The sequence below is a fragment of the Bos grunniens genome, chromosome 10 (genome assembly GCF_055505025.1).
Source record: "Bos grunniens cultivar Pamir isolate PY7600 chromosome 10, Bosgru_T2T1.0, whole genome shotgun sequence".
NCBI lineage: Eukaryota > Metazoa > Chordata > Mammalia > Artiodactyla > Bovidae > Bos > Bos grunniens.
The window spans coordinates 57701871-57726985 of NC_141174.1; the positions used below are offsets into that span (position 1 = coordinate 57701871).

General features: G+C 38.4%; 1 protein-coding gene across 24 annotated transcripts in view; it reads right to left on the reverse strand.

Moving 5' to 3' along the window:
- The window catches only part of CSNK1G1 (casein kinase 1 gamma 1), a 155133-nt gene that overhangs the window by 100517 nt on the left and 29501 nt on the right, over positions 1-25115 (reverse strand). For all 24 annotated transcript variants that reach the window (XR_015134733.1, XR_015134732.1, XR_015134734.1 and 21 more), the window contains one exon: positions 7678-8065. Coding sequence is in view for 14 of the 24 variants with exons in the window: in XM_086321463.1 (XP_086177589.1) it covers positions 7678-7855 (178 nt within the window). In the remaining 10 variants the exon portion in view is untranslated. The remainder of the gene's footprint in view (positions 1-7677; positions 8066-25115) is intronic.

A 25115-nucleotide genomic window follows, 5' to 3' on the forward strand; every position in this document is an offset into this window, starting at 1 on the left:
GTTCTAGTGAGGTGGATGAACCCAGAGCCTGTTATATTGTGGAAAACAAATGATACAATTAGTTACATACTTATGAAGTAGGAACCTAAATAATTCTTTCTGAGGGGGAGAAAAATATTTTGTCAGACTTACAACTTACTATAACACATACACAAATGTACACACACAGATATTTCCAAAGAGATGAAGCACATGGGACAAATATTAACAACTGCTAAATCTAAGTATTATTATGTATATTCACTACCATATCCTTTTTAGTTTTTGTAAAAATTTGAAATTTTTCTTCATATAAGTTGAAAAAATAAAACAAAAATTTAAGCAATGTTTTGTACTATATATACAAACCAAGTGCTCATTATGCATCAATCACTGTCTTAGGTGATTATATACATTATCTAAATTTTATCTCCACAACAAATCTGTAAGTAGATATTATTGTTACCTTATTCTTATGGAGGAAAAAAAAGAAACTTGGAGAGGCAATCTGACTCCAGGACTCTCTCTTTAAACCACTTGAAGAAGAAAATAACAAGACTCTAAAACTTGTTTTGGGGACTAGTGTTCCAGTGGTTAAGACTCTGCCTTCCAACGCCAGGAGCGCTGGTTCGATCCCTAATCGGTGAACTAGGATTCCACATGCCGCAGAGTGTGGCCAAAAATTAAAATAAATAAATAAATAAAACTTGTTTTTAGTTTGTTGTACCCACAGACCCTAAAAACTTGCAAATTTATAGGGAAACTTAAACAATGTTGTAAAAGCACAAATAAAATCGCCCCTTACTACCTGTGGGGAATTGGTTCTTCATGGATACTAAAATCTGTAGCTGTGATGCTCAAGGCCCTTATCTATAATGGTATATATTATTTGCATATAACCACCTAGGTACGTCCTCTGTATACTAGATCTAGATGTCTAGACTACTTATTACATCCAGTACAATGTTGCTGCTGCTGCTGCTGCTAAGTTGCTTCAATCGTGTCTGACTCTGTGAGACCTCAGAGATGGCAGCCCACCAGGCTCCCCCGTCCCTGGGATTCTCCAGGCAAGAACACTGGAGTGGGTTGCCACTGCCTTCTCCAATAGTACAATGTTAATGCTATGTAAATAGTTGTAAATACAATGCAAATTCTATGTAAAATTCCACATGCACAGGGCAAATTCAAATTTTGCTTTTTGGAACTTCACGGGACCATTTTTCCCCAGAATATTTTCCACCCCTGGTTGCTGGAATCCACGGAGGAGAGACTTGTAGACATGGAGGGCCGACTGTGTATCAGTTTTTCTGTTTTGCTGACTGGCTTGATTCTGGGCTGATATAGGTTGAGTTTCATGTGTTCGAAATGCTAAGATTTCCTAAGAAACTATGACTATAAAACTAAACATTTGATTTTACAATGATTTTACTTTCACCTAGAAAAGAAATATTTTAAAATCTTGTTTTAGCTTAAGCCTATATTCTTTTACATGAATGCTTTCAAAAAAATTTTAACACAACAGAACCATACCTTTTAAACAAAATCTTATTGAAAACTCAATATAACGGTAACAGAGAGACTTTTTCCTCTCTTACTTTTCCTTTCTCATTCTCTTGTAGGAAATTAAGATTTTGTGGGATGCAATATGAAACCAAATGCTTTATATAATATGCAACCGTAAACTGTATGATCACAACTGCCACAAACAGAACTGACTGGTAATAGTTGAAGTTACAAATTTCAATTTAAGTTCATTAGTGATAGTTAAGTAATCCAGATAAGGAAAGAACAATATGCAGAGAAGTTGTCATGTACACTCTATAGTCACAGAAATAAGTGTCTTATTTTAGAAGGGAAGAGTGTGTCACCTGAAAAGCTGATACCCTTGGACAATTTACCTCTGTCAGAAACAGAAACATCCTTCTGTTCTAACGTACTTTTGCATATTTCACCAGAAAAAGATGAAAGAGAACAAAAAAGTCAATTCTTTGTGCCTCCATTTTCTTGTTTGTAAGAAAAAACATTCTTTAACAATATACTACTTCACAAAGACAGTATAAAAATCATTAGTAACATTTATATGCCAGACTGTTTAGTCTAAAGGGTCTCCCATAAACACAGGTACATACCTATTAGGATATGAAATCACCTATCTACTTATTTTTGCAACTAAGAAGGAAAAAAGGCTGTTATTTGTAGACCAGGGATATATATTTTCTAAGTCCTAGAGGAATACAGTAATTTTTAACAAATGTTTACACGATTCTTTTCAGACCTGATTCAGCAAAAGACTCAAAACTTAAAAAAAAATATCCACAAAATATTTCCCCATATTGTTTCACAGTGAACAAAAAAACAACCTATAGATCTGTTTCCACTCCTTCATGTCCTCCTACCTTTTATACACAATCATCCTTCATCAATCTTCCTTTCTCAAATCTTCAAAATTCCCCTTTCTATTGAGGCAATATACATAGGTAAGACTCCACAGAAACAATCTTTCCATTGAAAAATGCGCAAAGGCCACAAAGGATTAAAAGAAGAGATATAAATAAATGTGTAAATGTTTACCTTCACCCATGAACACATACAGATTTAACTAGATACCATTTTCCCCTGTCAAACTAGCATAGATGAAAAGATTCTCAATAATGTTCAAGGTTTCTCAAGTAGAGAAACAAATACATACACATACTCACTCACACATACACACTCACATAGAAAGTTAAGGGAAATCAGGGAAATCATCCTTCTGGAGGGCAAACTGACAATATGTAACAAGATCACAAATATGTATGTATTTCTGACATAGAAAGTACATTTCCAGGACTTATCCTAAGAAAATAATCAACCAAGTTTGGACTACAAAGATGTATTTATTACAAGCATCTATAAGGATGTTTAGTATAGTATTATTTATAATTTAAAAATAGAAGTAATTTATCTGTATATTAAGACCGGCTTATAAACTACTGTACTGTGTAGACTGCGTCAGTCGGGCAGTCATGTCCGCTCTTTGCAATCCCACGGACTGTACCTGTCAGGGTCCTCTGCCAACAGAATTCTCCAGGCAAGAATACTGGAGTGGGTTGCCATTTCCTTCTCCAGGGGAATCTCCCCAACCCAGGGATTGAACCTGGGTCTCCTGCATTGCAGGCAATTCTCTACCATCTGAGCCACCAGGGAAGTCCAATAAATTACTAACTACGGACATTAAAAATGCATGATCTGTAAGCTGACACAAAAGTTCATGCTGTATTAAGTGATTAAAAACAAATTTATAGCACAGTTTGACTGCATTGCTAAAATATGTCCTGAAAAACATTTTTTAATTCTGGAAAATTAAATTAATTAAACACAATTAGTGGTTATCTTTGGAGATGCTTTTAAGGAGAATTAAAAAAAAATCTGGGGCAACAGCAAGGTTTCTTTTTTAAACTATGCCTTTAAAGGCACATTTTTTGCTTTGCTTTTTATTGCTTTTTTTTTTTTCTCCTGGTTACAAAATACATACATTCATAAAAAAAGAAAAGGAAGGAAAAAAGGAGTCATCAGAAATATATAAACAGAAGTAAAAGACCAAAGGCTATAATAATTAGCTTCTTCTGTTTAACCATAGGGCCCAAGGCTGTGCTTAACGCTCCAACCCTCTAGAAACTCTTCTCTTGACTTTTCAACTTCTCTGTTCTTGAGGTTCTCCCTCTTCTAGCATCCCTTAAATGCACCCCATTTCTCCCACTCACACAAGCTCCACATCATCTCACCACTCATGATTGCATGTTCATTAACACCTACATAGTGATGATTTCTTAATCCCTATCTGAAGCCTAAACTTTTCTGTGTCTCAGTCATATTTGTGCCTATGTGCTGCACACTCCTCAACGTCAATATATTCACCAAGTCTAACTATTTGCCTTCCCCACAGCCTACTCTGGTCCTGTGTTTCCCATCTCTGGTAAAGGTTTCTTCATTCACTTGGTCTTCCCAACCTCGCAGACTCAGCCATCTTTGACCCCTTCCCCTAATATAACTGGCAAACAAATCCTGCCTATAGTCTACTTCTAAAATCTCTCCCTAATTCACCCCTTCCTCTGCATCTCAGTGCCATTTTCAGAGCTAAGGCAGGCCCAGCCACCTCTGACCTGGACTACTTAGGTACCCATTATATGTCATACACATAAAAGGAATTAAGAATATGAATACATAGGAGAATATCAATAAAGCAAATCACTACCATCAAGCATATCTTGAAGCAGAGAGATGAAGGAACATAACTCAAAGTGACAAGTACTACGATGAGAGCAAAAATCCACAACCTCTTTACTATCTGATCTAATTTTATACTGGGAATTATCTTTCTAGAACACAAACCAGATAACGTCTGGTTTTATAAAGCCCTTGATGGTTCTACTCCACTGCCTACAGGATAAAGTCCATATGCTTTAATACCACGCAAACACTTCACAATCTGGTCCCAACCTATCTTACAGCCTCATCTATTACTTTTCTTTCACTTCACATCCCACAGCCCAGGCATGTGTAACTGTTGCTGCTCTGACACTATGCTAAGCACTTTCACAGCACGTCGAGTTTACACGCTCTGCTGGTGGAGACTCCTTCTTCCTTGTGCTCACCAGTGAAGTCCTATCCTACTCTCAATCAAATAACACGCTTCTGGGAAACCTTCATTAACCTTCTCTGCCAGTGCAGTTATTACACAATCTACTATAATACTTATCACTTTATGCTGTGATTTGTTTTTCTCTTTCTACCACTAGCCTGTGAGATTCTTTTTTTTAAATTGTAGTTGATTTATAATATTATGTTTGTTTCAGGTATACAGCAAAGTGATTCAGTTATACATACATATATACACTTTTTTCAGATTCTTTTCTTTCACAGGTTATTTCAAGATACTGAATAAAGTTCACTGTTCTATACAGTAAATCCTTATTGATTATTTTATATATAGTGGTGTGTATATGTTAATCCCATACTCCTAACTTATCTTTTCCTCCAGATTGTGAGATTCGTGGGGACACCTTGTTATCCTCCGTATCTTTTCCAAAGACTAGCAAGATGGTAAATATTCAAGAAGTGTTTGTTAAATGGATGATATGGTGGAAACAGATTTACAGAGAACCAAAATACACCGATCATCACCTGTTTGGGGAGGGTTCTCTGTCTGGAATCCAAGAGTCTATCTAAACGTTAAGGCCACCACTCACCATGACCCCCTCCTACCAGGAACCCAAAGATGCTCCTGTTGCTCCTGCCCCTCTGCTTCCTATTCAGCTGGCTGTCTTTCATCCATGCCACAAATAACAGCAGCAAATAATACAGACAGAATCCCCTGCCCTCCGAGGGGCTTATATTCAAGTATAAGGAGAGACAATTAACAGGTAAACATAGATTAATAAAACAACTTAGGACAGTGATCAATGTGATGAATAAAGTGAAGCAGTCTGATGGGATAGAATGTGGCTGGGGAAAAACATACTATTTTAAATGGAGGTGGAAAGAAGTCACAGCATGTTTCTCTGAGACAGTAACATGAAAGCTGAGGCCTGAGGAGTGAGAAGCAATCAGCTAAGCAAAATTTTGAAGAAAGAATTCTGCAGACATAAGGAACTGTAGGTGTAAAAGCTCTGAACCACGAACACAACTGATTATTTGAGGGACAGAAGGGACAGTGTAGCTAGAGAAAGAAATGAATTTGGAGAAGAAAGCATAGCCCTGTAATGGTTCTGGGTGGAGGCCTATTTGCACCTTCTTGAGTTTAGAATTTTCCAGTTTACACCTTCTGTTATCTGCACAGTCCTCTACTTACTAATATCACAGAAAGAGGGCAATGGAATGGAGTATAGAGCACACCCTATTGTAAGGAAGACATCAAATGATTCTGAACGTTCCTTTTCTTGTTTATGTCAATAAAAAGTATTCTCAGATACAATGCGCTAACAGTAATGGTCCCAGGGCGAATGAAAACCTCATCGGCACACAAGAATAAAACCACTTGAAAAGAAAGATGAGTTCTTTCTACTGACTACAAGCCAAGTCAAAATGAGACCCATCATAATTACCCTAGCTTCATTACAGGAAATAAAACACAACACTTTACCAGTCTGAGAATATACATAGGCTACAAATTTATCCTTCAACTTGAATATATTTTTCCATTTTTGTGTAAACATAAAGATCATACATACAATATAAATCCAGACTCAAGTAACTAAAATACATTTCCAGTTTTCACTGACCAAAATTTTCCTTCATCCTTATAGAAACTAAACAATTTATGGTGTTTTGAGAAAGCATGAATTTATATACATTATAAAATGACTCTCAGCAGTAATTCTGTGGATGTTTATGTTAAAATCTATTTAATTCAAGTACTACTGTGTTGCTAGAGCAAAGTCAATCCATTATATAAATGAATATTCACAAACCTAGCTGCTAAAGCAACTCAACAGTTGATAGGAACTCAAGCAGTGTGAAATTACACATCTTACTCCTATTCTCAGTAGCATCTGCTGGCTTTGCTAACCCGAACATGAACACATCACTAAATATAAAAAGGCTTTCATTATCCTAGTCAGGTCTTAAAATTCCAGGCTGCTAGTCTTCTAGTGGTAAAAATAAATTCATTCTCAGCATCCCTAAATTCAATTCTGCACCCAGTGATCTCTGGCTAGTGCAGTTGAATCTCTGTACGGAGGGATGAGAAAATTTTTTTCAATCTTCTTTTGAAAAATCATCAGAAGTAGCAGAGGTAATCAACAAAAATCATCTTAAGCTCCCATGCTCTGTCCCCTCAGAGGGCAAAGTCTCTTACAATAGGTCTTCGTAATAACATACAGCCTCAACAGCTATGAAAAATAAAACATTTTAGCCTAAAAAACGATCTGTCACAGTCTCTAAGCTGATGACGTCACAAATTAATCTTCCATTTTCTCTTCTGCATTCACCTAGAGAAGGTCATAAAAAGTGTCTAAATAACCAATGTAACTTCTTCCCAATTTCACATCTTCAAATTGGTTGATTTTATCATTATTCATCATCTCACACATAAATTAACACTCAAAATAAAAAATTCTCTCCTTGGAAAAATTGCAAAGTTTCTCCTTGGAGCTCTAGCTTAGTCCTGATGCTGGAACTTCCAGGAAGGAATGTAAACACAGTATCAGTTGAAAACCTCTCTAAACACTCATATATCTCCTTGCAGAGTAAGTATGGGATCACTGAGTAAGAATTTACTCTTCCTTTACTAGGGGCAGAGTCTGAATTAAAATAAAGCCTTAATAACCCTTCTCAAAATGTGACTCAAGGACCAATAGCATCTCAATCAACTGGGAGTTTGCTAAAAAGACAGAACACAGGGCTCTATCTCTCTAACCAACCAAATCCGAATCTTTATTTTACTGTTACCTGCATGCAGATCTCCCTCCATCATAAAATCTCACCACTGGTGGAAAATATTAAATCCTATCACACACAGAGGGATGAACCTTGGATACCAATAACACCTGACAATGACTATAGTCACCTTCATGAATTCTTCAGTTCTTTTAACAACAGTTCCTCATTATAAGAACATCTTATAAAATTATAAACTGCGTGTCTTGAAACACATTAAAGCTTATTACAGCTTCTGCTGTTGCTGTTAGTCCAAACCAATAATAAGAACCAAGTTCTTACCTAATCTGAGCTCTCCGAAGTTCCCACACCCTATCTTCTTGCCAACCCTGAAGTTGGGTCCCACCATAAGGACCCCAGAGGATGTCGAGCCGGATGGTCGGGAACAATGTTCTCTCCTTTGTGCCATGGGTTTTGTTGTCCGTTGTCTTTCATCCTTTTCCCTACTAGGATGGTCCATGATCCTACACGACAGAGTCTCTGCACAAGTAATTGAATCTGTATATGTCTCTTCAATATAAAAGTATGGCCGAATAAACTGTCGTCAGAGTAAGGTAAAGAGTTCTTTTGGCACCATATTTATGTTATTTCCAGGAGATGAAAAACCATTGATCAGTTCTTGTAGGATACGTAGTCTGTAGATCTCAAGCACAGGAGAACATTGTGTAACCTAGGTAAAAATAAAAAAAGCATACAGTTAAAAGTTGTATTTAAAAAACAAATTAAGAGCATTACCATTAACTAGAATGGATCCTATCCAAAACTATGCAAAGTGGATAGCTTCCTGAAATGGATTTTAGTTTTATATCCTCCAAAAGTTTAGCCATCTGGACTAGTAGTTTACCTGGTAAAACACACTCAGTACACTACAGACCATGGCAATTAAGGGAACACCCGACCCTTTAACATAAAATGCTTTCTTCTGGTGTTGTTCATATTACTCAAAGTAAAGTTACTTGTTGGCTTTTTCATCACTGGCTAACAAAATTATGGTGAGGTTCCACTAAATTAAATAAACTGAGGGCGATTAAAAGGTCTTCTTTTTAATTTGGACAGAATCTATCAGAAATGAACCTACTCTCTACCCACTGTCTCCCTCCTCCATCCCCACCATTTATCAAGCACTGACAACAATCACAAAATCCAAAACAAGTTACTGATTGACACAGTATGTGAATGAGCGTGCTCAGTTGCTCACTTGTGTCTGACTCTTTGTGACCTCATGGACTGAAGCCCAGCAGGCTCCTCTGTTCATGGAATTTTTCAAGCAAGATACTAGAGTTGGGTTGCCATTTGCTCCTCCAAGGGATCATTTCAATCCAGGGATCCAACCTATGTCTCCTGCATCTCCTGCATAGGCAGATGGTTTCTTTACCAATGACCCACCTGGGAGCCCAAAAGCAACTAACACCTCCAGAAGCACCACTTCTATAAAGGCCTTTCCAAAACCCTAGGCTACAAAGTAGTCCAACACTAAATCTCTGGAAAGCTCAATTTTTGGTCTAGTTTTCATTGTGGACTGAGTATAAATGACAAAGTATCTGAGGTAGATCTTTTGCACAACCTCCAAGTGAAAATAAATTTGAGAAACAAAAAACCTTAAAACGCATCCATTTCAGAACTCTCCAGTTTCTCAATTCAGGACTAAGCCTAAGACAAAGTTTACAATGAGGTAATTTCAACACTAATTTTTGAAAATCTAGGTGATTTTCCTTAATAAAAGAATATTCTGTTGTCACAGAATATTGTGTCACAGCAATCACAGACTAAATACATGCTTTTACTTCACTTTCATTAAAGACTTACCCTAAAATTTCAAGGAAGAAGAGAATTAGAACTGCTTGGTTATTATTACATGTAATACAAGAAAGTAAGTAGGTCTAAGCTTCTTACAGAGACCATTAATTCCCTAGTACAGGAATGGGCACAAACCTGTGAGCTGAATTTACAAATGGGCACATGATCCCAAAATACAATATTTACTTCATTATAGTAATTAAACTGTTTATTTTCATCTTTTCTGTTTTTCTTTCCATTATTAATACTGCATAATGACTTTATGCTTCTGTAATGTTAATAATCATTAAAATGTATTTACCAGAATTCAGGAATTGATATGACTCTCATAACATATATTCTGTTGAGGTAAAAAAGCAGGTGGTAAGAATAAGTCAACAATTACTGGGCTTCCTACCGGAACAACATAATGAATTTATATTTCTTATTACTTTCTCTTATTACAACTTAATCTAATAGCCTTCAATTATTTCTGTTGTCTACCCAAGGTCCCTCAAACAAGATGAGTAAAGAAAGAGAAATGGGGAATTCCCTGGAGGTCCAGTTGTTAAGGCTTGGTGATTTCACTGCCGAGGGCATGGGTTCAATTCCTGGTTGGGGAACTAAGATCCCGCAATCCTTGCAATGTGACCAAAAAAAGAGAGAGAGAGAGAAACACAATTTAAGATGTTTTATTTAAACAGTCCCATCTTAATAGGTGGTCATGTGTCTATATATGAAAAACTGTCAGGCTATATATACACTCTTCCCTTATATCATACATTTTTCTGAGAACAGGTAAAGGGTGTTTTAGCCTGTCCAGACACTTTTGACCATTGAACTAATCCTCTAAAGCTTCATCAGTTACCACTGGTATAATAGTCTCATTTGTAAGATTTGGAAAACTGTACTACCTTGTCTATTACTCTTTGTATTTTTCATTTGTGTTCACTTTTTCCCCTGATTTAGAGCTTGTTATTTTAGATTCTCATATACTGGCATTATCAAAAATGAGGAACATATTTAAATTTTAAAGTCAAAACTCACACATTCTTTGTTGATAGTCATGACAGGACTTTGTTAAGCTTCTAAATCTCTCTCTCCTGATATAACTTACAGATGAAATTGTTTATGAGTGTAGCTGGATAATATGGTAAGGGTATGTTTAAAGAATCTCCAAAGTGACCATACTCTCTCTTCTACTGTTTCTTCATTAATACAAGCTGGCTTTGGTCCTAATGCTTGTAGCCTCCTGGTTACAAATTTCAGCATCAGGTATCACTTCCCATATCAGTGTCCAAAACAGAAATGAAAGAGCAATAGCAAGATTTTCTCATCATGCATCTCTTTTTTTGGTAAAGATGAAAATTCTTTGCAGAGCCCCCAGCAAAATTCCCCTTGTGTAGAAAGTTGCCAACAAAAAGTGCCTGCAACAAATCTGAAATTCCCACTGTAAGCTCCTCAAAGAATGAGATCAAAGCATAATACGATGTTTAGAACACAGGATAAATTTCAAAGGCAATATGGGTTTCCCTGGTAGCTCAGATGGTAAAGAATCTGCCTGCAATGTGGGAGACCTGGGCTTGGTCTGGGTTGGGAAGATCCCCTAGAGGAGGGCATGGCAACCTACTCCAGTACTTTTGCCTAGAGAATCCCCAAGGACAGAGGAGCTTGGCAGGCTGCAGTCCATGGGGTCGCAAAGAGTCGGACATGACTGAACGATTATGTATCTATCCATATATATATCTCACACCCAAAGTATTCAGTAAACATTCAGTAAAAATGATATCTGCACACGTGAATGTGCTTGCATGTGTGCTTAAAAAAAACTATCAAAAATAATATGACAATTTAAAAAAGTATACTACAATTTAAGTAAAAACAAAACGCTTATACTCATTCTAACTTTTTTCTTAAGGGACACCAATAAGAATCTCACTTTAATTAACCTAATGAATGATCAAAATCTTTTTATTTAACCAAAATACATTATGGGAGTGCTATTACTGAAGGGAAGAACAAAGTTTACAGATTCTCATTTTTTTTTTTTTTTCTGGGAGAAGGAAGAATTTATTACTTGCAGCAAGTAAGAAGAACACTGAAGATCTTTTTCAAAGAAGTGTCTTGGTTCTGGTATTAATTTTTCTTTTTTCCACAAATTCCAATAATTAACTTCTCCCATTCTTACTATTCCAACCCTTACTGATCAATCTAGTCCCACCTGATAATTATGTTTTCCAATTTTATTGCTATACAACTGACACACATTAGTCATATTAGTATTAGTTTACAATATTAGTATTAGTTATACAACATGATCAGACACAGGAATGTATTACAAAATGATTATCAGAAGAAGTTAGCATCCATCACCAGACAGATTCAACTTTTTCCTTATAATGAGAATTTAAAAAATCTATTCTCTTAGCAACTTTGATATATACAACACAGTATTGTTAACCACAGATCCCATGCTGTACCCACCCCAGAAATTATTTATCTTGTAACTGAAAGCTTGTATCTTCTAACCTTCAGCATTTTGCAATCCCCTTCCCCTACCCTCATCTCTGGCTACACCAGTCTGTTCTCCTTTTCTATGATTCCACAGATAAGATCACACAGTATTTGTATTTAGCTGTTTGACTTATTTCATTGAGCATAATGCCATACTGTTGCAAATGACAGATTTCATTTTTATGGCTGAATAATATTCCTCTCTCTCTGTGTTATTGTTGTTGTTTAGTCACTAAGTCATGTCCGACTCCTTTGTGACCCCATGGACTGTGGCCCACAGGGCTCCTCTGTCCATGAGATTTCCCAGGCAAGAATACTGGAATGGACTGCCACTTCCTTCTCCAGGGGATCTTCCTGACGTCTCCTGCACTGCAGGTGGATTCTTTACCACCAAGCTATCTGGGAAGCCCCTGTATGTATGTTAGGCAGGTGGTTATTCATTAATCTGTTGACAAGCACATAAGTTGTTTCTATGTCTTGGCTATTGTAAATAATGCTGCAAAGAACATGGGGGTGCAGGTATCTCTTCAAGATAACGATTTTCCTTCCATTGGATATATACAAAACAGAAAGTGAAAGTCGCTCAGTCGTGTCGGACTCTTTGCAAGCCCATGGACTATACAGTCCATGGAATTCTCCAGGCCAGAATACTGGAGTGGGTAGCCGTTCCCTTATCTTTACCAGCTGAGCTACCAGAGAAGCCCTATACCCAACAGTGGAACCTTCATACTGCTTACCACAGTGGCTACGCTCATTTACATTACCATCAACAGCACATAAAGGTTCACTTTTCTCTACAGTCTTGCCAACACATCTCTCATATTTCTGAAGACAGCCATAATGGGTATGAAGTGATATCATATTGTGGGTTTGACTTGCCTTTTCCTAATGATTATCTCAGTGGGCTTCCCTAGTGGCGCAGAGGGTAAAGCGTCTGCCTGCAATGCAGGAGACCCAGGTTTGATCCCTGGGTCAGGAATATCCCCTGGAGAAGGAAATGGCAACCCACTCCAGTACTCTTGCCTGGAAAATCCCATGGACAGAGAAGCCTGGTAGACTACAGTAAATGGGATCGCAAAGAGTCGGACACAACTGAGTGACTTCACTTTCACTTCCTAATGATTAGTGATGTTGAGCTCCTTTTCAACATGATGCTGGCCATCTGTATGTTTCCTTTGAAAAAAATGTCTATTCAGTTCCTCTGCCCATTTTAAAATTGGATTTTCTTCCCTGAGTTGTATGAGCTTTTAAAAAATGTATTTTAGATATTAATCCCTTATCAGATACTTGATTTGCAAATATTTTCTCCCATTCTATAGGTTGACTCTTCATTTTCTAAAAAATGTTTGTTTATTTTTGGCTGTGTTGAGTCTTAGTTGTGGCATGAGGGATCCAGAGCAGGCAGGCTCTGTAGTTGTGGCATGTGGGTTCAGTATTTGAAACAAGCGGGCTTAGGTGCCCCATGGCATGTGGGATCTTAGTTCCCTGATGAAAAAACAAACCTGCATCCCCAGCATTGGAAGGTAGATAGTAAACCACTGGACCACCAGGGAAGTGCCGACTCTTCATTTTATTGATGGATCTCTTTGTTGTGCAAAAGCTGTTTAGTTTGATATAATCCGGCTTGTTTATTTTCGCTTTTGTGGCATTTGCTTTAGGTGTCAAATCTAAAAAGAATCACTGCTAAGAAAAATGTTAAGGTGCTTATGCACTATGTTTTATTTTAGGAGTTTTATGGTTTCAGATCTTATCAAATCTGTAATCTATTTTTTAAAATCTTTTGGCCGTGCTGCATGGCATGTGGATCTTATCTCCCCTACCAGGGACCCGACCTGTGTCCCCTGCACTGGAAATGTGGACTCTTAACCACTGGACTGCTAGGGAAGTCCCTCAAGCCTATAATCCATTTTGAGCTTTTGTGTATGGTTTAAGACAGGGCTCCAGTTTTCCCACTACCACTTATTGAAAAGACTATCCTGTTTCCATCATATATTCTTGGCTCCCTTGTTGGAAATTAATTGGCCATATATACATAGGTTTACCTCTGGGATCTCTATCCTGTGTCTTTGAGCTATGTGTCTGATTTTATACAAATACCACCATACCGTTTTGATCACTATAAATTCTGTATTATAATTTGAAGTCAGGAAATGTGATACCTCCAGTTTTATTGTTCCTTCTCAAGATTGCTTTAGCTCTTTGGCGTCTTTTGTGTTCCGTACAAACTTTGGGATTGACTTTTTTCTTTCTATGAAAAATATCATTGGAATTTTGATAAGGATTGCATGGAATCACATAGTATGAACAATTTAACAATATTAATTCTTCCAATTCATGAGTACAAAATATCTTTCCATTTATTTGTATGTGTCTCAATTTCTTTCAATGTCTTATAGCTTTCGATGTACAGATCTTTCACTTCACTGATTAAATTAATTCCTAGGTAGTATTTATTATTTTCATGTATTCATCAGTATCAGTTCAGTCGCTCAGTCATGTCTGACTCTTTGCGACCCCATGAACTGCAGCCTGCCAAGCCTCCCTGTGCATCACCAACTCCTGGAGCCTACCCAAACTCATATCCATTGAGTTGGGGATGCCATCCGACCATCTCATCCTGTCATCCCCTTCTCCTCCTGCCCTCAATCTTTCCCATCATCAGGGTCTTTTCCAATGAGTCAGCTCTTCACATCAGGTGGCCAAAGTACTGGAGTTTCAGCTTCAACATCGGTCCTTCCAATGAACATTCAGGACTTATTTCCTTTAGGATGGACTGGTTGGATCTCCTTGCAGTCCAAGGGACTCTCAAGAGTCTTCTCCACCACCACATTCAAAAGCATCAATTCTTTGGTGCTCAGCTTTCTTCATAGTCCAACTCTCATATCCATACATGGTATCCTCTACATATCTGAGGTTATTAATATTTCTCCCAGGAATCTTGATTCCAGCTGTGCTTCATTCAGCCCAGCATTTCTCATGATGTACTCTGCATATAAGTTAAATAAGCAAGGTGACAATATACAACCTTGACGTACTCCTTTTCCTATTTGATGTACTCACAGATGGGATTTTAAAAATTCCTCAGATAGTTCAACATTGAAACCCAATAGACTTTTGTATACTAATTTTGTATGTATCCTGCAACTTTACTGAATTTGTCAATTAGTTCTGACAGTCTTCTGGTGGCATCTTTAAGGTTTTCTACATGTAGTACTGTGTCACTTGCAAACAGTGACAGTTTTACTTCTTCCTTTCCAATTGGGAAGCCTTTGAGATTTCCCTGGCAGTCTAGTGGTTAGGATCTGGGCTTTCACTGCTGTGGCCCAGGTTCAATCCCTGATCAGGGAACTGAGATCCTATAAGTTGTGCAGCACAGCCAGAAAAAGAGAAAAAAGCAGCAGCAGCCTTTTATTTGTTTTTCTTGCCTAATTGCTCTGGCTAGACCTTTTAATATTAACATATGCTGATTTCTCTTTTGATTTCTCCTTGTTTAGTAGCATGTTGTTTAATCTCAAGATATTTCTGAATTATCCAATTGGCTTCTTGCAATTGACTTCTAATTTCACACCACTGCGGTCAGAAAAGATGCTTAATATAATTTCAGTCTTCTTGGTTGAGGTTGTGCCGAGATCTGCCAGTGTCCCAAAGAGGGGATCTCAGTCAGCACCTAGATGCAGGCTGACTAGAAGCTGGACCATCCACAGCAGCTTTTAAAGTATGTAGCTAGATCTTTCAGGGAGACACTGGGGACTGGGCTTTTTAGTCAGCTCCCTCAGAGCTAGTTAGCAGATAGTTAGGTAAGAACTGTTTCTTTGTTACAGTCCTGTGGGACCCATGAATGCAAACGAAACAGGGGTGCATCCCCTAAAATGCAGCCACAAGATCCAGGACAAAAGATGAGTGTACAACTCATAACAGAGAGACAACAGTGACACAGAGCAGACCAGAGGAGAATGTGGAAAAGTGATACCTGCCAGCCTCTCAAGTCTCTATGGAACACTGTGGTCTGTCCCTAGATGTGTGGTGAATTAGAAACTTGGCAAACAGGTATTTCTGTCTTCTGTCTCTGCAGTGAATTCTGGGGTGAGTGGATAAGTAGACTGTGGTATAACTATGCAATGGAATATTATTCAGTGATAAAAAGAAATGAGGTATCAAGCCACGAAAGGACATAGAGGAAACTTAAATGCATACTGCTAAGTGAAGGAAGCCAATCTGAAAAGAATACATATATTCCAACTATATGACATTCTGAAAAAGGAAAAACTATTGAGATTGTAAAAAAATATATCAGTAGTTGTCAAGGATTAGTGGCGTGGAAGGATGAACAGCTGAACCACAGGGGATTTTCAGTGCAATATTTGTATTTGTATGACATTGTAATGATAGACACATGTCATTATGTGGTTGTCAAAACCCATGTAACACACAACACAGGACTGGACCCTAACGCACTATTGATTTTAGTTAATAAAAATAAATCCATATTGACTAATCAGGTATAAAAGTTGTATGTATAACACTAATGCAAGGGAAAAATACTTACTAAATAGGAAAAATGGGAAGGGGGTATTGTGAGGGAGTATACAGAAATTCTCTGTATTTTCTGTTCAATTTTTATGTAAACCTAAAATTGTGCCTAAAAATCTATAAAAATATAGTCTTTAAAATAATAATAATTCCATCTAAAATAGCATCAAGAAAACTCAAAGTACTTATGAACATATTTTATACAATGTACACAATTTATATTCAACATTATAAAATACTACAGAAATAAGGATCTGAATAAACACTGTGTTTACAGATTGGAAGGCTCAATATATCGATAGTTGTGATGTTAATTTTCCCCAAACTGACAGATTTAATGCAATCCATATAAAAATCACTATGGAATGTTTATACATATTAACAAGTTGATTAAAAAGTGTTTATGGAAAAGAAAATGACTGAGAATAGCCAAATCACTCTTTTAAATACACACACACACACACACACACACACACAAAATATACGAGGACAAATATGGCATGATTCCACCATATAGAGATATCTAGAGTTGTCAAAATTACAGAAACAGAAAGTAGTGAAGGGCTAAACGAGAGTTGTTGTTTGATGGATACAGAGCTTCAGTTCTGCAAGATGAAAAAGAGAGGATGTGTTCCACAGCAATGTGAATATAGTTAACACTACTGAACTATACACTTAAAAATAGTTAAGAGCATACATTTGTGTTATGTGTTTTTCCCACCACAATTAAAAAAAATTTTTTTTAACTTGGAAGACACATTTTAAAGCTACATTGAGACACACGTGTTACTCAAAATATAAAGTTCAATAACAATTCTCTCCTCTTTGAAGGCAAAGTAGAAATTAAATGCAAGGGGACACTAAGAAACTTTCTTGGCCATTGAATATCCACAGTTACACTTATCAAAACTCAATCTAAGAGTTCACTCAAGATCTGTGTATTTCCTTACACGTAACTCAAAATGTAAAATGAGCAGGTCCACGGAGTGGGAAAGGAACAAGGGACCCCGTACAGAGTGTAAGACCCTGAAAGTGGTGAGGAGCCCAGCATGGAAGTCCTAGGTCCTCACCCAGCATGGCACGCTGGAGCACAGGCAAGGTGAAGCCATCTTCATCTATGTGGAAGAGGCAGTCTGGCATGGAGTGGCAGAATCCAAGTGAAGTGAGAAGTTGAGTGGAGGTGGCTATGGGAGATCAGTCACACACAGGCAGATTGATCAAATAAGTAAACATATTGAACAATGACAGGTTTTTCACTGTATGAGTAAAGAATTACAAAAATGGAAAGGGAAAAAACTAGAATGAACTGGGTAGTATTGAACTGGCATTGGAAGTATCAATGTAAACTCATGATATTATATATACGTATATATGTATGTTATTGTTTAGTCGCTAAGTTCTGTCTGACTCATTTGCGACCCATGGACTGTAGCTCACCAGGCTCCTCTGTCCATGGGATTTCCCAGGCAAGAATACTGGAATGGGTTGCCATTTCCTTCTCCAGGGGATCTTCCTGACCGAGAGATCAAACCCAGGTTGACTGCATTACAGGCAGATTCTTTACCACTGAGTCACCAGGAAAGCCCCATACATACATATACTTGACAAACAAACACAGCAATAAAATAATTATGAGCTCTATCCACTACCAGGGCCTGAGAGGAACAACACTCAATAGCATGAGAACATTTGGCACCCAGATTTTGGTTTTAAAACCATTCTCAAGGATCCAGAGCTCCTCAGAAATGGCTCATTCCAGAGCTAAGGCAGTAGAGTACAAGACGAGCCTAGAAAATTGAGGTAAGGAAGTGATCAATGAATGATGGGGACGTGTCAAAAGGACACAAGGGACACACAGGGATTCACAGTGGCCAAACATAAACACCAAAATAAATCACACTCAGGCCTCCCTAATGGTCCAGTGGTTAAGAATCTTCCTGCCAATGCAGGGGAAAGTGAAAAAACTGTTAGTCACTCAGTCACGTCTGACTCTCTGTGACCCCATGGACTGTAGCCCACCAAGTGCCTCTGTCCATGGGATTTTCCAGACAAGTATACTGGAGTGGGTTGTCATTCCCTTCTCCAGGGGATGTTCCTGACCCAAGGATTGAACCTGGGTCTCCTGCATTGCAGGCAGATTCTTTAACCATCTGAGCCACCTGGGAAGCCCCCAATTTATTTATTTGGCTGCATCAGGTAGTTGCTGCATGTGGGATCTAGTTCCCTGACCAAGGATCAAACCCTGGCCCCCTGCATTGGGAGTGCAGAGTCTTAACCGCTGGATCACCGGAGAAGTCAATATCCGTATCAGGACTTCCCTGATGGGCTAGTGGTTAAGAATCTGCTTTGCAGTGCAAGGGACATGGATTCAATCCCTGGTCAGGGAACTAAGATTTCACATGCTGAGGAGAAAGTAAGTCCATGTGCCGTGGGTTCAATTCCTACTCTGGGATGATCCCACAAGCCGCAAGGCAGCTAAGCCCATTTGCTACAACCACTGAGCCAGCGCTCTAGAGCCCTCGGGCCACAACTACCGAGCACATGCACTGCAACAACTGAAACCCGTGCACCCTAGGTCTGCGCTCAGCAACAAGAGAAGCCACCACAACGAGAAGCCGGGCACCACAACGAAGAGTAGCCCGCACTCGCCACACCTAGAGAAAAGCCCGCACGCAGCAGCAAAGACCCAACACAGCCAAAAAGAAAGAAAGAAATCTTTAAAAAAAAAAATCACTGTAACGCATTATAACCCACTGAATAAACTAATAAACCAGGGATTTATACAGATGTAATTGAATACATTAAAACCCTGAATATGATTTGACTATACTATACTGTTAAGGACATCCACTGAGTATTATTTTTAATATCAAGAAACTAGAGTCAACTTAAATTCCCATGATTAGAATGGTTAAAAAAAACAGTATCTCCATATATGGAATAGTATAAGCTACTGAAAAGAAAAAAAGGTAGATTTATTATGTGCTCGGTTTGGAAAGAAAACCAAATACAGTATGATAGGGGGAAAAAAGGTCTGTTGCACAATCATATGTATAGTATGACCCCACTTTTTAAAAAAAAGTTAAAATCCTTTTGTAATCTTTCATGTGAATACAGTTTGTGTGTATTTAGAAAGAAATCTGATAGGATACATTAGAAACTGAAACCAGTTAATCTCTGAGGAACACAATTAAAGAGCAAAGAATGAAATTTTAAATTTCTATTTTACATCTCTGCATGCTAGATAATTTTAAATAAGCACGTACTACTTTAGTTATTTAAACTTATATCTTGCTATTTCACAGAAACAAAAAGTCCTATGATGAAAATTCCCTTGATTTTCTAACACCAAACCTTCTTCCTGTCTCATACAGGAGAGGTGGCCCTCCTGCCCAAGTCAAATCACTTCTACAAACTTTACTGTGTTATTGCTCTCTCCTCTTAACTTTATCCTTCTCTGCTGACTTCCTATAATGAGCATTAAACATGTTCACAACCTTACCATTAAAAACACAAGCTCTAACACCCATCCCTTGATCACTATTTCCTGTCTGGCAGCCATTCTGTCTCTCCCCACAGGCCCTTCACAACCAAACTGAAGACCTGTCCTCACTAGATGTTTCTGTTTCCTCATTCCTGAACTCACTGCAATAAGGTTTTTAATCCCATCCCTCCAAACCATTGACCTCCTTCTCCTCACCCAGGTAAATCACATCCTTGGGGAAAAATCCAAGAATTACGTTTTCATAATCTTATTCTCCTGACCCTGACAGCCTTTTGGTCTTTCTTAAAATATTATTTCCCCTTTGGGTTCACGCTGTTTTTCCTCCTTTGGGTTCTCCCAGGTTTTCCTCCTATCTCTCACTGCTCCTTCTTACTCAGCCTATCCCTAATTGTTTCATTTCCTCCCAATACTGGGACAAGCCTACCTCTTTTCTCACTCAAAACCACTCCCACGGACGGCATTTAGTCACATATTCATTCAAAAAATATTTAATAAGTGTCCATTATACAAAAGACACTGTTTCAAAGTACTGCAGTTATTGTTCAAAGCACTCCTACATGTTCATTTACATGCTGATGAATCTTAATTTGTATTTCCAGCTAACACCCTTCTCCTGTGTTTGAGATGTATATACTCAGGGGTATATTTTTCTATCTCACCATAGAAAATTCAGACACCTCAATTTCAATAGTCCAAATTAAGCTCATCTTCTCTTGGTTCCCACTTCTCCCACCATCCCTCTCCTCCCCAAGAAAATGTCAAACCTACTTTCTTCTCTTGGGTTCTTTCTTCAATGAATACTGTATTAACCATCTACCCAGTGACCTAAACAAGACACAGAAGAATTTTAGCTCTTAAATAACGCTCAAATCTCTAAGCTTTCCTTAGTCTTCATTAGTATCACTCTGAAAGGAAACCATTCTCCCACAGGAATGAAACAATCTCTCAACTGATCTTGCTTTCAGGTTTTTCCCCTCAACCCCCTTACCTCTCTCTCCAAACCAATTTGTGTAGCACTGTAGCCAGAGGGAACTTTCTAAATGCAAGTCTAATCATGTCATCCTCCAACTTGAAGGCCTTCAAGAGCTTCCCAATGCCCTTAAAAAATGCTTCTCAGGTGGCTCAGTGGGGGCTTACAGTCCTTCCTGACCTGGGACATGCTCACCTCTACAGCTTCATTTCAGTTAAATCACTCCCTTATGTTACATGCTAATGAATACCAAACTCACTTCATTTTCACCAAAGGGCCCTTGGCCTGGATCCCCTTTTATCTCTGCTCCTTAGTTCCTTAACACTTGCTCCTCTTTAGCTTTTACTTTAAATGTACCTTTCTCTGGAAAACTTTTCCTTTGACTCAATTCTGGGTTTGGGCCCCTCTTACAGACCATTAGAAAAAGAGTTGGTTTTTTCCCTTTTAGGGGATAGAGTTTAGGGCAAATTGGGGATCTGTTGTTGGCGCGGGTGGGGGGGCTTCCCTGGTGGCTCAGAGGATAAAGCGTCTGCCTGCAATGCAGGAGACCCAGGTTTGATCTCTGGGTTGGGAAGATCCCCTGGAGAAGGAAATGGCAACCCACTCCAGTATTCTTGCCTGGAGAATCCCATGGACAGAGGAGACTGGTGGGCTACAGTCCACAGGGTCGCAAAGAGTCGGACATGACAGAGTGACTTCGCTTCTTGTATAGACTCTTTTAGCATCCCCAAATAGCATTAACCACTGCACTGTAACTGCTTGTTCACTGGTATATTATTCTGTGAAGATAGGAACTCTCATTCACCATTTTATTCATAGGGCCTGGCATAGTAGGTTCTCAAATATTCAATGAATAAAGGAATATATAATAAAGGAGTTCTCAATCTTGGTTTTCAACCGAAGAACAGATTTAACAGGTTGATCTAAGAGATCATAATTCCTGCCATCATTCTCAAGAGAAAGAAAAACATAATAATTCCAAGTACCATGATGACTATATCCTGCTTAGTTATATACAATGTGTTAACTGTAGAAAAGGCACTAATCATTAGCAAAGTATTACCCAAATTTTTACGCACCTTAAAAGTCATAAGACAGCATCAGAAAATAAAATCTAACAACCAAGACACCAAGTGGTCTCACCTGAAAGTTTCTCTGGCATTATCACTATTTAGTTCCTATATATTTTTCTAAGCCATGCAAAAACAGCCTGTTTTACACAGACACACAGTTGGTGAAGTAGAAGACCAAAGTCAGAAATCTGCAAATTTATTTTCAGCCCCAACACCAATTTACTTTCCTCCATTTGATTCACTTTCTCCCACAAAAAAGGGACATACCTGAAACTTACCATATCTTTTACTATAGGACAGAAAGATTTAAATTGTTCTTACAGAAAAAAAAAAAAGAAAAGAGGGAAAGAAAAGGAAAGGAGAGAAGTATGTACAAGGAATTTACAGTTTTCAGTTCTGCATGTAAAGAGCTTAGAAGTCACCGCTCTAACAGGTAAAAACTCTAGGAACTGAAAAATCAACAGCTCTCAGATCCATAAAAGAGGGAAGAGTATAGGCTGAACCACTGATGCCCAGATTGGAGAAGGACAAGTGAAAACAGGGAGTCACAGCTTACTGGAGTAGAGGGTATGTGGCAGGAACCAGTGCCAGGGAAGGAAAACCTGAACTGTAACTGACGAGTTTCTGGATGCTCAGTGTAAATAGCTCTAAGAGTTAAAGGTTCCAGGTCACAGGAGGGACCCCACAATTTTGTGAGATTTGCCTCCAGGACCTGGACCAGGTTCCCACAGCAAATATTAGAGAAAAAAAAAAAAAATCCCCTTGAGCTTTCAGTCGGGGAATGGAAAAGTGAACTATTTTTAAATATACCAGAGGATTCTGTTTTTTAAGGATGCCTGCCCTCTGGAGAAAATAGTTAATCACAGCCTAACTTCCTCGGGTATTATTTGTCAGAGCCTAACTGACCTGGGAAAAGACAACTATTCAACTCCAGCTCTCTCTAGCCTTCCATATGATGGAAGGGAAATGCCCAACCCCAAACGACTCTAGCCATTCTGTTCCACCGAAGTGAGACACACATGAAACTCACAGTTCAGAGAAACAGGCTCACTGAAAGACTGATCTTCCCCTCCCCTTATACCTTGCCATTTTATTATGAAAGGCCTATTTACAGCAATTCCTTTTACCAGGTATATCATATCTGGCTATCAAGAAAAAATTACAAGGCATACTAAAAGGCAAAAAATGCAATATGAAGAGACAGAGCAACTAACAGAACAAGAGATGGCAAGAATGATGGAATTACCAGACCAGGAATTTAAAACAACTATTATAAACAAGCTAAGAGCTCTAATGTCCTTCAGAAGTTGAATAGATAAACTATTCAACTATTCAAGTGAATAGATAAACTATTCACTTCAATATTCCGGAATATTGAAGTGAAGTGAAGTCAAAGTCGCTCAGTCGTGTCTGACTCTTGGCGATCCCATGGACTATACAGTCCATGGAATTCTTCAGGCCAGAATATAGGAATGGGTAGCCTTTCCCTTCTCCAGGGGATCCTCCCAACCCAGGGATCGAACCCAGTTATCCCACATTGCAGGAGGATTCTTTACCATATGAGCTGCCAAGGAAGCCCAAGAATACTGGAGAGGGTAGCCTATCCCTTCTCCAGCAGATCTTCTCGACCCAGTAATCAAACTGGGGTCTCCTGCATTGCAGGCAGATTCTTTACCAGCTGAGCTATCAGAAAGCCCAAATATCCAGAATATTATTCAACATTAAAAAGAAATGAGCTATCAAGCTACAGAAAGAAAGTAGAAATTTAAATGCACATTAGTAAGTGAAAGAAGCTAATCTGAAAATGCTATATACTGTATGATTCCAACTATATGACATTCTGGAAAAGGCAAAACTATAGAGACAGTAAAAAAGATCAGAAGTTACCACGGGAAGGGAAGTGGGTGTACAAGTGCAGCGTAGATGATTTTAGGTGGTGAGACTACTCTGTATGATACTATAATAGTGGATACGTGTCATTACACATGTCTAAATTATGAACATGCTGGACATTACTATATGGACATTATGTCCAAAGTCACATAATGTACAACACCAAAAAAAATCTCCCTGTGCTTCCAGCAGGAGGAGGGAAAAATAAACTAGTTTGAAATACGCCAGAAGCTTAAAGTACAGGACTTAGATAATTATGATGTGTCAGTGTTGGTTCATCGATCGTTAACAACAGTACCACTCTGATGGAGGATACTGATAATGGGGGAGGCTATGCATATGTAGGAGCAGAGGGTATATGGGAAGTCTCTGTACCTTCCTCTTAATTTTGCCATGAATCTAAAATTACTCTTAAAAAATGAAGTCCTTAAAGATAAAAAAATTCCCTGGGATCCAGTGGCCAGGGCTCAGCACTGTCACTACTGGGACCTGGGCCCTGCTTGGGGGAACTAAGATCTCACAAGCCTTGCAGAATGCCCTATCCCCCCCAAAAAAAGATACACAGATATGTGTTTTAAAACACTATTTCTAATAAAAGAAACAAAAAGAATTACAGCAATTACTGAAGGAGTCTGCATAATTTCTTGGCGTCAAAAAGGAAAAGTACAAGCACATGTATTTACTCAAAGTGGAGTTCTTTTTTCTTCAAAGTGGAGTTCTTAATTCAACCAAACATTTACTAACTGTCTCCTATGTGCCTAAAACTAGGATAGTCACTAGGGATGTAACAGTGAACTCACCATATACACAGTTCTAGTGCTCACAGAGTTTACAGTCTACAGTGGGCATCACAAACAATCACATAAAAAAAACTGCAAATTTGCGTCATGCTGCAAAGACCTGCTGAAGATAATGGGGAAGGCAAAGGGAGAGTTTTAGAAAGAGGGTGATCAAGGCCTTTAATAGAAGCTACATTTAAATACTGTCCTCAAGGATGAGAAGAAGCCAACTATGTCAAGAGCTGGGATCAGAGCCTCCAGAAAGAGAAAAACCCTGTAGAGACTCTTGGTAGAAGAAGACCAACAAGGCAGGGGATTACAAGGGAAGAGGAGGCAGGAGTCCACTATTCAGGATTTATAGGTTGCTGATAAGCCACCATTTATCAAATGAGAAGCCATTTAAGCATTTAAAGTAGGGAAGTGACATTTATATTTAAAAGGGACTTAGGTTTATTAAAGACATTTATATTTTTATATCACCTGACGCCAGTCAGAATGGCCATCATCAAAAAATCTATAAACAATAAATTTTGCTGAAGAGCGTATGGAGGAAAGAGAATCCTACACTGTTGGTGGGAAATGTAAACTGGTACAACCACTATGGTGAATACAGAGGTTCCTTAAGAAACTAAAAATAGAACTACCATGTACATGATCCAGCAATCCCACTCCTGGGCATA